Consider the following 12,722-nt stretch of genomic DNA (forward strand, 5'->3'; position numbering starts at 1 on the left):
GTTCAAAAATATCAGTTTATACCCCGCGAGTTTACACATATATGTCACACGCACCCTTTACTAGTTGCAATGGAAGCGTCTCGTTGTTCTGCACGTTTTGATACCCAATATGTAGCTGAGTTGTGTAAAATCATCAATGCGCCAAAGAAAAACCGTACGATGACCCTTTATGTAAGGTTTTTAGTTGGAGTCCAAAAATATCAGTTTATACCCCGCGAGTTTACACATATATGTCACACGCACCCTTTACTAGTTGCAATGGAAGCGTATCGTTGTTCCGCACGTTTTAATACCCAATATGTAGCTGAGTTGTGTAAAATCATCAATGCGCCAAAGAAAAACCGTACGATGACCCTTTATGTAAGGTTTTTAGTTAGAGTCCAAAAATATCAGTTTATACCCCGCGAGTTTACACATATATGTCACACGCACCCTTTACTAGTTGCAATGGAAGCGTCTCGTTGTTCCGCACGTTTTGATACCCAATATGTAGCTGAGTTGTGTAAAATCATCAATGCGCCAAAGAAAAACCGTACGATGACCCTTTATGTAAGGTTTTTAGTTAGAGTCCAAAAACATCAGTTTATACCCCGCGAGTTTACACATATATGTCACACGCACCTTGTACTAGTTGCAATGGAAGCGTCTCGTTGTTTCGCACGTTTTGATACCCAATATGTAGCTGAGTTGTGTAAAATCATCAATGCGCCAAAGAAAACCGTACGATGACCCTTTAATTATTCAAGGTTTTTAGTTAGAGTCCAAATATATCAGTTTATACCCCGCGAGTTTACACATATATGTCACACGCACCCTTTACTAGTTGCAATGGAAGCGTCTCGTTGTTCTGCACGTTTTGATACCCAATATGTAGCTGAGTTGTGTAAAATCATCAATGCGCCAAAGAAAAACCGTACGATGACCCTTTATGTAAGGTTTTTAGTTGGAGTCCAAAAATATCAGTTTATACCCCGCGAGTTTACACATATATGTCACACGCACCCTTTACTAGTTGCAATGGAAGCGTATCGTTGTTCCGCACGTTTTAATACCCAATATGTAGCTGAGTTGTGTAAAATCACCAATGCGCCAAAGAAAAACCGTACGATGACCCTTTATGTAAGGTTTTTAGTTAGAGTTCAAAAATATCAGTTTATACCCCGCGAGTTTACACATATATGTCACACGCACCCTTTACTAGTTGCAATGGAAGCGTCTCGTTGTTCTGCACGTTTTGATACCCAATATGTAGCTGAGTTGTGTAAAATCATCAATGCGCCAAAGAAAAACCGTACGATGACCCTTTATGTAAGGTTTTTAGTTGGAGTCCAAAAATATCAGTTTATACCCCGCGAGTTTACACATATATGTCACACGCACCCTTTACTAGTTGCAATGGAAGCGTATCGTTGTTCCGCACGTTTTAATACCCAATATGTAGCTGAGTTGTGTAAAATCATCAATGCGCCAAAGAAAAACCGTACGATGACCCTTTATGTAAGGTTTTTAGTTAGAGTCCAAAAATATCAGTTTATACCCCGCGAGTTTACACATATATGTCACACGCACCTTTTGCTAGTTGCAATGGAAGCGCATCGTTGTTCCGCACGTTTTGATACCCAATATGTAGCTGAGTTGTGTAAAATCATCAATGCGCCAAAGAAAAACCGTACGATGACCCTTTATGTAAGGTTTTTAGTTAGAGTTCAAAAATATCAGTTTATACCCCGCGAGTTTACACATATATGTCACACGCACCCTTTACTAGTTGCAATGGAAGCGTCTCGTTGTTCTGCACGTTTTGATACCCAATATGTAGCTGAGTTGTGTAAAATCATCAATGCGCCAAAGAAAAACCGTACGATGACCCTTTATGTAAGGTTTTTAGTTAGAGTCCAAAAACATCAGTTTATACCCCGCGAGTTTACACATATATGTCACACGCACCTTGTACTAGTTGCAATGGAAGCGTCTCGTTGTTTCGCACGTTTTGATACCCAATATGTAGCTGAGTTGTGTAAAATCATCAATGCGCCAAAGAAAACCGTACGATGACCCTTTATGTAAGGTTTTTAGTTAGAGTCCAAAAATATCAGTTTATACCCCGCGAGTTTACACATATATGTCACACGCACCCTTTACTAGTTGCAATGGATGCGTCTCGTTGTTCTGCACGTTTTGATACCCAATATGTAGCTGAGTTGTGTAAAATCATCAATGCGCCAAAGAAAAACCGCACGATGACCCTTTATGTAAGGTTTTTAGTTAGAGTCCAAAAATATCAGTTTATACCCCGCGAGTTTACACATATATGTCACACGCACCTTTTGCTAGTTGCAATGGAAGCGCATCGTTGTTCCGCACGTTTTGATACCCAATATGTAGCTGAGTTGTGTAAAATCATCAATGCGCCAAAGAAAAACCGTACGATGACCCTTTATGTAAGGTTTTTAGTTAGAGTTCAAAAATATCAGTTTATACCCCGCGAGTTTACACATATATGTCACACGCACCCTTTACTAGTTGCAATGGAAGCGTCTCGTTGTTCCGCACGTTTTGATACCCAATATGTAGCTGAGTTGTGTAAAATCATCAATGCGCCAAAGAAAAACCGTACGATGACCCTTTATGTAAGGTTTTTAGTTAGAGTTCAAAAATATCAGTTTATACCCCGCGAGTTTACACATATATGTCACACGCACCCTTTACTAGTTGCAATGGAAGCGTCTCGTTGTTCCGCACGTTTTGATACCCAATATGTAGCTGAGTTGTGTAAAATCATCAATGCGCCAAAGAAAAACCGTACGATGACCCTTTATGTAAGGTTTTTAGTTAGAGTTCAAAAATATCAGTTTATACCCCGCGAGTTTACACATATATGTCACACGCACCCTTTACTAGTTGCAATGGAAGCGTCTCGTTGTTCTGCACGTTTTGATACCCAATATGTAGCTGAGTTGTGTAAAATCATCAATGCGCCAAAGAAAAACCGTACGATGACCCTTTATGTAAGGTTTTTAGTTAGAGTCCAAAAACATCAGTTTATACCCCGCGAGTTTACACATATATGTCACACGCACCTTGTACTAGTTGCAATGGAAGCGTCTCGTTGTTTCGCACGTTTTGATACCCAATATGTAGCTGAGTTGTGTAAAATCATCAATGCGCCAAAGAAAACCGTACGATGACCCTTTATGTAAGGTTTTTAGTTAGAGTCCAAAAATATCAGTTTATACCCCGCGAGTTTACACATATATGTCACACGCACCCTTTACTAGTTGCAATGGATGCGTCTCGTTGTTCTGCACGTTTTGATACCCAATATGTAGCTGAGTTGTGTAAAATCATCAATGCGCCAAAGAAAAACCGCACGATGACCCTTTATGTAAGGTTTTTAGTTAGAGTCCAAAAATATCAGTTTATACCCCGCGAGTTTACACATATATGTCACACGCACCTTTTGCTAGTTGCAATGGAAGCGCATCGTTGTTCCGCACGTTTTGATACCCAATATGTAGCTGAGTTGTGTAAAATCATCAATGCGCCAAAGAAAAACCGTACGATGACCCTTTATGTAAGGTTTTTAGTTAGAGTTCAAAAATATCAGTTTATACCCCGCGAGTTTACACATATATGTCACACGCACCCTTTACTAGTTGCAATGGAAGCGTCTCGTTGTTCTGCACGTTTTGATACCCAATATGTAGCTGAGTTGTGTAAAATCATCAATGCGCCAAAGAAAAACCGTACGATGACCCTTTATGTAAGGTTTTTAGTTGGAGTCCAAAAATATCAGTTTATACCCCGCGAGTTTACACATATATGTCACACGCACCCTTTACTAGTTGCAATGGAAGCGTATCGTTGTTCCGCACGTTTTAATACCCAATATGTAGCTGAGTTGTGTAAAATCACCAATGCGCCAAAGAAAAACCGTACGATGACCCTTTATGTAAGGTTTTTAGTTAGAGTTCAAAAATATCAGTTTATACCCCGCGAGTTTACACATATATGTCACACGCACCCTTTACTAGTTGCAATGGAAGCGTCTCGTTGTTCCGCACGTTTTGATACCCAATATGTAGCTGAGTTGTGTAAAATCATCAATGCGCCAAAGAAAAACCGTACGATGACCCTTTATGTAAGGTTTTTAGTTAGAGTTCAAAAATATCAGTTTATACCCCGCGAGTTTACACATATATGTCACACGCACCCTTTACTAGTTGCAATGGAAGCGTCTCGTTGTTCCGCACGTTTTGATACCCAATATGTAGCTGAGTTGTGTAAAATCATCAATGCGCCAAAGAAAAACCGTACGATGACCCTTTATGTAAGGTTTTTAGTTAGAGTCCAAAAACATCAGTTTATACCCCGCGAGTTTACACATATATGTCACACGCACCTTGTACTAGTTGCAATGGAAGCGTCTCGTTGTTTCGCACGTTTTGATACCCAATATGTAGCTGAGTTGTGTAAAATCATCAATGCGCCAAAGAAAACCGTACGATGACCCTTTAATTATTCAAGGTTTTTAGTTAGAGTCCAAATATATCAGTTTATACCCCGCGAGTTTACACATATATGTCACACGCACCCTTTACTAGTTGCAATGGAAGCGTCTCGTTGTTCTGCACGTTTTGATACCCAATATGTAGCTGAGTTGTGTAAAATCATCAATGCGCCAAAGAAAAACCGTACGATGACCCTTTATGTAAGGTTTTTAGTTAGAGTTCAAAAATATCAGTTTATACCCCGCGAGTTTACACATATATGTCACACGCACCTTTTGCTAGTTGCAATGGAAGCGTCTCGTTGTTCTGCACGTTTTGATACCCAATATGTAGCTGAGTTGTGTAAAATCATCAATGCGCCAAAGAAAAACCGTACGATGACCCTTTATGTAAGGTTTTTAGTTAGAGTCCAAAAACATCAGTTTATACCCCGCGAGTTTACACATATATGTCACACGCACCTTGTACTAGTTGCAATGGAAGCGTCTCGTTGTTTCGCACGTTTTGATACCCAATATGTAGCTGAGTTGTGTAAAATCATCAATGCGCCAAAGAAAACCGTACGATGACCCTTTATGTAAGGTTTTTAGTTAGAGTCCAAAAATATCAGTTTATACCCCGCGAGTTTACACATATATGTCACACGCACCCTTTACTAGTTGCAATGGATGCGTCTCGTTGTTCTGCACGTTTTGATACCCAATATGTAGCTGAGTTGTGTAAAATCATCAATGCGCCAAAGAAAAACCGCACGATGACCCTTTATGTAAGGTTTTTAGTTAGAGTCCAAAAATATCAGTTTATACCCCGCGAGTTTACACATATATGTCACACGCACCTTTTGCTAGTTGCAATGGAAGCGTCTCGTTGTTCTGCACGTTTTGATACCCAATATGTAGCTGAGTTGTGTAAAATCATCAATGCGCCAAAGAAAAACCGTACGATGACCCTTTATGTAAGGTTTTTAGTTGGAGTCCAAAAATATCAGTTTATACCCCGCGAGTTTACACATATATGTCACACGCACCCTTTACTAGTTGCAATGGAAGCGTATCGTTGTTCCGCACGTTTTAATACCCAATATGTAGCTGAGTTGTGTAAAATCATCAATGCGCCAAAGAAAAACCGTACGATGACCCTTTATGTAAGGTTTTTAGTTGGAGTCCAAAAATATCAGTTTATACCCCGCGAGTTTACACATATATGTCACACGCACCCTTTACTAGTTGCAATGGAAGCGTATCGTTGTTCCGCACGTTTTAATACCCAATATGTAGCTGAGTTGTGTAAAATCACCAATGCGCCAAAGAAAAACCGTACGATGACCCTTTATGTAAGGTTTTTAGTTAGAGTTCAAAAATATCAGTTTATACCCCGCGAGTTTACACATATATGTCACACGCACCCTTTACTAGTTGCAATGGAAGCGTCTCGTTGTTCCGCACGTTTTGATACCCAATATGTAGCTGAGTTGTGTAAAATCATCAATGCGCCAAAGAAAAACCGTACGATGACCCTTTATGTAAGGTTTTTAGTTAGAGTTCAAAAATATCAGTTTATACCCCGCGAGTTTACACATATATGTCACACGCACCCTTTACTAGTTGCAATGGAAGCGTCTCGTTGTTCCGCACGTTTTGATACCCAATATGTAGCTGAGTTGTGTAAAATCATCAATGCGCCAAAGAAAAACCGTACGATGACCCTTTATGTAAGGTTTTTAGTTAGAGTCCAAAAACATCAGTTTATACCCCGCGAGTTTACACATATATGTCACACGCACCTTGTACTAGTTGCAATGGAAGCGTCTCGTTGTTTCGCACGTTTTGATACCCAATATGTAGCTGAGTTGTGTAAAATCATCAATGCGCCAAAGAAAACCGTACGATGACCCTTTAATTATTCAAGGTTTTTAGTTAGAGTCCAAATATATCAGTTTATACCCCGCGAGTTTACACATATATGTCACACGCACCCTTTACTAGTTGCAATGGAAGCGTCTCGTTGTTCTGCACGTTTTGATACCCAATATGTAGCTGAGTTGTGTAAAATCATCAATGCGCCAAAGAAAAACCGTACGATGACCCTTTATGTAAGGTTTTTAGTTGGAGTCCAAAAATATCAGTTTATACCCCGCGAGTTTACACATATATGTCACACGCACCCTTTACTAGTTGCAATGGAAGCGTATCGTTGTTCCGCACGTTTTAATACCCAATATGTAGCTGAGTTGTGTAAAATCACCAATGCGCCAAAGAAAAACCGTACGATGACCCTTTATGTAAGGTTTTTAGTTAGAGTTCAAAAATATCAGTTTATACCCCGCGAGTTTACACATATATGTCACACGCACCCTTTACTAGTTGCAATGGAAGCGTCTCGTTGTTCTGCACGTTTTGATACCCAATATGTAGCTGAGTTGTGTAAAATCATCAATGCGCCAAAGAAAAACCGTACGATGACCCTTTATGTAAGGTTTTTAGTTGGAGTCCAAAAATATCAGTTTATACCCCGCGAGTTTACACATATATGTCACACGCACCCTTTACTAGTTGCAATGGAAGCGTATCGTTGTTCCGCACGTTTTAATACCCAATATGTAGCTGAGTTGTGTAAAATCATCAATGCGCCAAAGAAAAACCGTACGATGACCCTTTATGTAAGGTTTTTAGTTAGAGTCCAAAAATATCAGTTTATACCCCGCGAGTTTACACATATATGTCACACGCACCCTTTACTAGTTGCAATGGAAGCGTCTCGTTGTTCCGCACGTTTTGATACCCAATATGTAGCTGAGTTGTGTAAAATCATCAATGCGCCAAAGAAAAACCGTACGATGACCCTTTATGTAAGGTTTTTAGTTAGAGTCCAAAAACATCAGTTTATACCCCGCGAGTTTACACATATATGTCACACGCACCTTGTACTAGTTGCAATGGAAGCGTCTCGTTGTTTCGCACGTTTTGATACCCAATATGTAGCTGAGTTGTGTAAAATCATCAATGCGCCAAAGAAAACCGTACGATGACCCTTTAATTATTCAAGGTTTTTAGTTAGAGTCCAAATATATCAGTTTATACCCCGCGAGTTTACACATATATGTCACACGCACCCTTTACTAGTTGCAATGGAAGCGTCTCGTTGTTCTGCACGTTTTGATACCCAATATGTAGCTGAGTTGTGTAAAATCATCAATGCGCCAAAGAAAAACCGTACGATGACCCTTTATGTAAGGTTTTTAGTTGGAGTCCAAAAATATCAGTTTATACCCCGCGAGTTTACACATATATGTCACACGCACCCTTTACTAGTTGCAATGGAAGCGTATCGTTGTTCCGCACGTTTTAATACCCAATATGTAGCTGAGTTGTGTAAAATCACCAATGCGCCAAAGAAAAACCGTACGATGACCCTTTATGTAAGGTTTTTAGTTAGAGTTCAAAAATATCAGTTTATACCCCGCGAGTTTACACATATATGTCACACGCACCCTTTACTAGTTGCAATGGAAGCGTCTCGTTGTTCTGCACGTTTTGATACCCAATATGTAGCTGAGTTGTGTAAAATCATCAATGCGCCAAAGAAAAACCGTACGATGACCCTTTATGTAAGGTTTTTAGTTGGAGTCCAAAAATATCAGTTTATACCCCGCGAGTTTACACATATATGTCACACGCACCCTTTACTAGTTGCAATGGAAGCGTATCGTTGTTCCGCACGTTTTAATACCCAATATGTAGCTGAGTTGTGTAAAATCATCAATGCGCCAAAGAAAAACCGTACGATGACCCTTTATGTAAGGTTTTTAGTTAGAGTCCAAAAATATCAGTTTATACCCCGCGAGTTTACACATATATGTCACACGCACCTTTTGCTAGTTGCAATGGAAGCGCATCGTTGTTCCGCACGTTTTGATACCCAATATGTAGCTGAGTTGTGTAAAATCATCAATGCGCCAAAGAAAAACCGTACGATGACCCTTTATGTAAGGTTTTTAGTTAGAGTTCAAAAATATCAGTTTATACCCCGCGAGTTTACACATATATGTCACACGCACCCTTTACTAGTTGCAATGGAAGCGTCTCGTTGTTCTGCACGTTTTGATACCCAATATGTAGCTGAGTTGTGTAAAATCATCAATGCGCCAAAGAAAAACCGTACGATGACCCTTTATGTAAGGTTTTTAGTTAGAGTCCAAAAACATCAGTTTATACCCCGCGAGTTTACACATATATGTCACACGCACCTTGTACTAGTTGCAATGGAAGCGTCTCGTTGTTTCGCACGTTTTGATACCCAATATGTAGCTGAGTTGTGTAAAATCATCAATGCGCCAAAGAAAACCGTACGATGACCCTTTATGTAAGGTTTTTAGTTAGAGTCCAAAAATATCAGTTTATACCCCGCGAGTTTACACATATATGTCACACGCACCCTTTACTAGTTGCAATGGATGCGTCTCGTTGTTCTGCACGTTTTGATACCCAATATGTAGCTGAGTTGTGTAAAATCATCAATGCGCCAAAGAAAAACCGCACGATGACCCTTTATGTAAGGTTTTTAGTTAGAGTCCAAAAATATCAGTTTATACCCCGCGAGTTTACACATATATGTCACACGCACCTTTTGCTAGTTGCAATGGAAGCGCATCGTTGTTCCGCACGTTTTGATACCCAATATGTAGCTGAGTTGTGTAAAATCATCAATGCGCCAAAGAAAAACCGTACGATGACCCTTTATGTAAGGTTTTTAGTTAGAGTTCAAAAATATCAGTTTATACCCCGCGAGTTTACACATATATGTCACACGCACCCTTTACTAGTTGCAATGGAAGCGTCTCGTTGTTCCGCACGTTTTGATACCCAATATGTAGCTGAGTTGTGTAAAATCATCAATGCGCCAAAGAAAAACCGTACGATGACCCTTTATGTAAGGTTTTTAGTTAGAGTTCAAAAATATCAGTTTATACCCCGCGAGTTTACACATATATGTCACACGCACCCTTTACTAGTTGCAATGGAAGCGTCTCGTTGTTCCGCACGTTTTGATACCCAATATGTAGCTGAGTTGTGTAAAATCATCAATGCGCCAAAGAAAAACCGTACGATGACCCTTTATGTAAGGTTTTTAGTTAGAGTCCAAAAACATCAGTTTATACCCCGCGAGTTTACACATATATGTCACACGCACCTTGTACTAGTTGCAATGGAAGCGTCTCGTTGTTTCGCACGTTTTGATACCCAATATGTAGCTGAGTTGTGTAAAATCATCAATGCGCCAAAGAAAACCGTACGATGACCCTTTATGTAAGGTTTTTAGTTAGAGTCCAAAAATATCAGTTTATACCCCGCGAGTTTACACATATATGTCACACGCACCCTTTACTAGTTGCAATGGATGCGTCTCGTTGTTCTGCACGTTTTGATACCCAATATGTAGCTGAGTTGTGTAAAATCATCAATGCGCCAAAGAAAAACCGTACGATGACCCTTTATGTAAGGTTTTTAGTTAGAGTCCAAAAATATCAGTTTATACCCCGCGAGTTTACACATATATGTCACACGCACCTTTTGCTAGTTGCAATGGAAGCGCATCGTTGTTCCGCACGTTTTGATACCCAATATGTAGCTGAGTTGTGTAAAATCATCAATGCGCCAAAGAAAAACCGTACGATGACCCTTTATGTAAGGTTTTTAGTTAGAGTTCAAAAATATCAGTTTATACCCCGCGAGTTTACACATATATGTCACACGCACCCTTTACTAGTTGCAATGGAAGCGTCTCGTTGTTCCGCACGTTTTGATACCCAATATGTAGCTGAGTTGTGTAAAATCATCAATGCGCCAAAGAAAAACCGTACGATGACCCTTTATGTAAGGTTTTTAGTTAGAGTCCAAAAATATCAGTTTATACCCCGCGAGTTTACACATATATATCACACGCACCTTGTACTAGTTGCAATGGAAGCGTCTCGTTGTTTCGCACGTTTTGATACCCAATATGTAGCTGAGTTGTGTAAAATCATCAATGCGCCAAAGAAAAACCGTACGATGACCCTTTATGTAAGGTTTTTAGTTAGAGTCCAAAAATATCAGTTTATACCCCGCGAGTTTACACATATATGTCACACGCACCCTTTACTAGTTGCAATGGAAGCGTCTCGTTGTTTCGCACGTTTTGATACCCAATATGTAGCCGAGTTGTGTAAAATAGCATTGCAATTTCCCATAATAGGAATAATTTAGTGCAAATGTGAAAAAAAAGCATGTCCAGTTAGAAAGACATGTGCGTTTGAAAGCTTACTCGACATACCTAAAACATGTATATATTAATGTGTGCAGAGCAAACAAAAAAGAAGTATTTGTAAAATATACTTAATAAGCGGTATTGTTGTCCATAGAGTTTTTGTTGTTCTTCCCCAAATGGAATAAACCATTCCCCTTAGCATCAGGTCACAGTGCTTGATGTAAAACTTGGGAACTGTCACCGGCGTCGTGATGCAACCAGTTATGTCTGCCTCGAAAAAGATTATGTATCCACATTTGTGCTGCAAACAAGTATGTGATTGTGTGATGGAAATCATAACAGTTAACCTTGAAACTCAATGACACATATCACATAACTTGGCTTGCATGACATGATTTGGCTTTGAGCTAGCAATGCGAAACCAGCTGGTTGGGTATGCAACTATTGTTTGTGATTGCTGCAAATTGAAGCTGCTTATCATTGTAATTTCACATAATATGAATAATTGAGTGCAAATTTTGAAAAAAAACATGACCATTAAGACAGACATGTGCGTTTGGAAGCATACCTATAACATGTGTTAACATTTACAGAACCAAAAAAACAATAAAATATACTTATCAAGTGGTATTGTTGTCCATAGAGTTTTTGTTGTTTGTTCCCAAGTGGAATAAACCATTCCCCTTACCATCAGGTCACAGTGCTTGATGTAAAACTTGGGAACTGTCACCGGCGTCGTGATGCAACCAGTTATGTCTGCTTCAAAAAGATTATATATCCACATTGATGCTGCAAACAAGTATGTCATTGTGTGATGGAAATCATCAGGAAATCATCAGTAAACCTTGAAACTGAATGGCAGATATCATATAACTTGGCTTGCATGACATGATTTGACTTTGAGCTAGCAATGCGAAACCAGCTGGTTGAGTATGCAACTGTTGTTTGCAATTGCTACAAATTGAAGCTGCTTATCATTGCAATTTCACATAATAGGAATAATTGAGTGCAAATGTGAAAAAAAACATGACCATTATGACAGACATGTGCGTTTGGAAGCATACCTATAACATGTATTAACATTTACAGAAGCAAAAAAACAATAAAATATACTTAACAAGCGGTATTGTTGTCCATAGAGTTTTTGTTGTTCGTTCCCAAATGGAATAAACCATTCCACTTAGCACCAGTTCACAGTCAGTGCGTGATGTAAAACTTGGGAACTGTCACCAGTGTCATGATGCAACCAGTTATGTCTGCCTCGAAAAAGATTATGTATCCACATTTGTGCTGCAAACAAGTATGCCATTGTGTGATGGAAATCATAACAGTAAACCTTGAAACTCAATGACACATATCACATAAATTGGTTTGCATGACATGATTTGACTTTGAGCTAAAAATGCAAAATCAGCTCGTTGAGTATGCAACTATTGTTTGTGATTGCTGCAAATTGAAGCTGCTTATCATTGCAATTTCACATGATAGGAATAATAGAGTGCAAATGTAAATAAAAACATGACCAGTAGGAAAGACATGTGCATTTGTAAGCATACCTAAAACATGTATTAACCAATGTTGTCACTGAAAAAAGGGTCATGTGAACAACCAAAAATTGCTGATGAATGAAACGTTGAACCAACAGCACAAGTAAGATAACTTGTCTGAAACCATAATGATAGTAATAAAAACATGTGCAAAACCAGTGTGGCAACATTGTTCCTAGTAACAGTAATAGTTGACAAATGCATAATAGAGGTGAAACATGAATCTTGGCAATGGGTAAAAGGTAGACCAGACCAACCAAAGAAAACTTGGACCAGTAGCGCCATATATTTTTGAAAACAATATAATCATTATTTAAAGGTAGAAACTGTATAATTTTATGATAAAAGTGGAGGTATAGGTGGTCTTTTCCTGCACCGAATGTTGACAAGGAGGACTTTTTACAGTTTTTCGCTGTCT

At 39.2% G+C, this 12,722-nt stretch overlaps 1 protein-coding gene and 1 long non-coding RNA gene across 3 annotated transcripts in view; one reads left to right on the forward strand and one right to left on the reverse strand.

Moving 5' to 3' along the window:
- Positions 1-11,465, forward strand: part of LOC145233582 (uncharacterized) — a 124,475-nt gene extending 113,010 nt beyond the window's left edge. The window contains exons 3-4 of the long non-coding RNA XR_013861139.1: positions 10,912-11,068; positions 11,401-11,465. This is a non-coding gene — a long non-coding RNA (uncharacterized LOC145233582). The remainder of the gene's footprint in view (positions 1-10,911; positions 11,069-11,400) is intronic.
- The window catches only part of LOC145233581 (uncharacterized), a 2,948-nt gene continuing 814 nt past the window's right edge, over positions 10,589-12,722 (reverse strand). Inside the window, exons 2-5 of one of the 2 annotated variants that reach the window (XR_013861138.1) lie at positions 11,871-12,047; positions 11,375-11,513; positions 10,886-11,058; positions 10,598-10,823 (exon numbers count right to left, since the gene is read on the reverse strand). Coding sequence is in view for 1 of the 2 variants with exons in the window: in XM_080098337.1 (XP_079954463.1) it covers positions 10,811-10,823; positions 10,886-11,058; positions 11,446-11,513 (254 nt within the window). In the remaining variant the exon portion in view is untranslated. Of the gene's footprint in view, positions 10,824-10,885; positions 11,059-11,374; positions 11,514-11,870; positions 12,048-12,722 lie in introns of both variants that reach the window. The other variant, XM_080098337.1, reaches the window with a different exon arrangement.

The sequence above is a fragment of the Phallusia mammillata genome, chromosome 6 (genome assembly GCF_965637545.1).
Source record: "Phallusia mammillata chromosome 6, kaPhaMamm4.hap1.1, whole genome shotgun sequence".
Taxonomy (NCBI): domain Eukaryota; kingdom Metazoa; phylum Chordata; class Ascidiacea; order Phlebobranchia; family Ascidiidae; genus Phallusia; species Phallusia mammillata.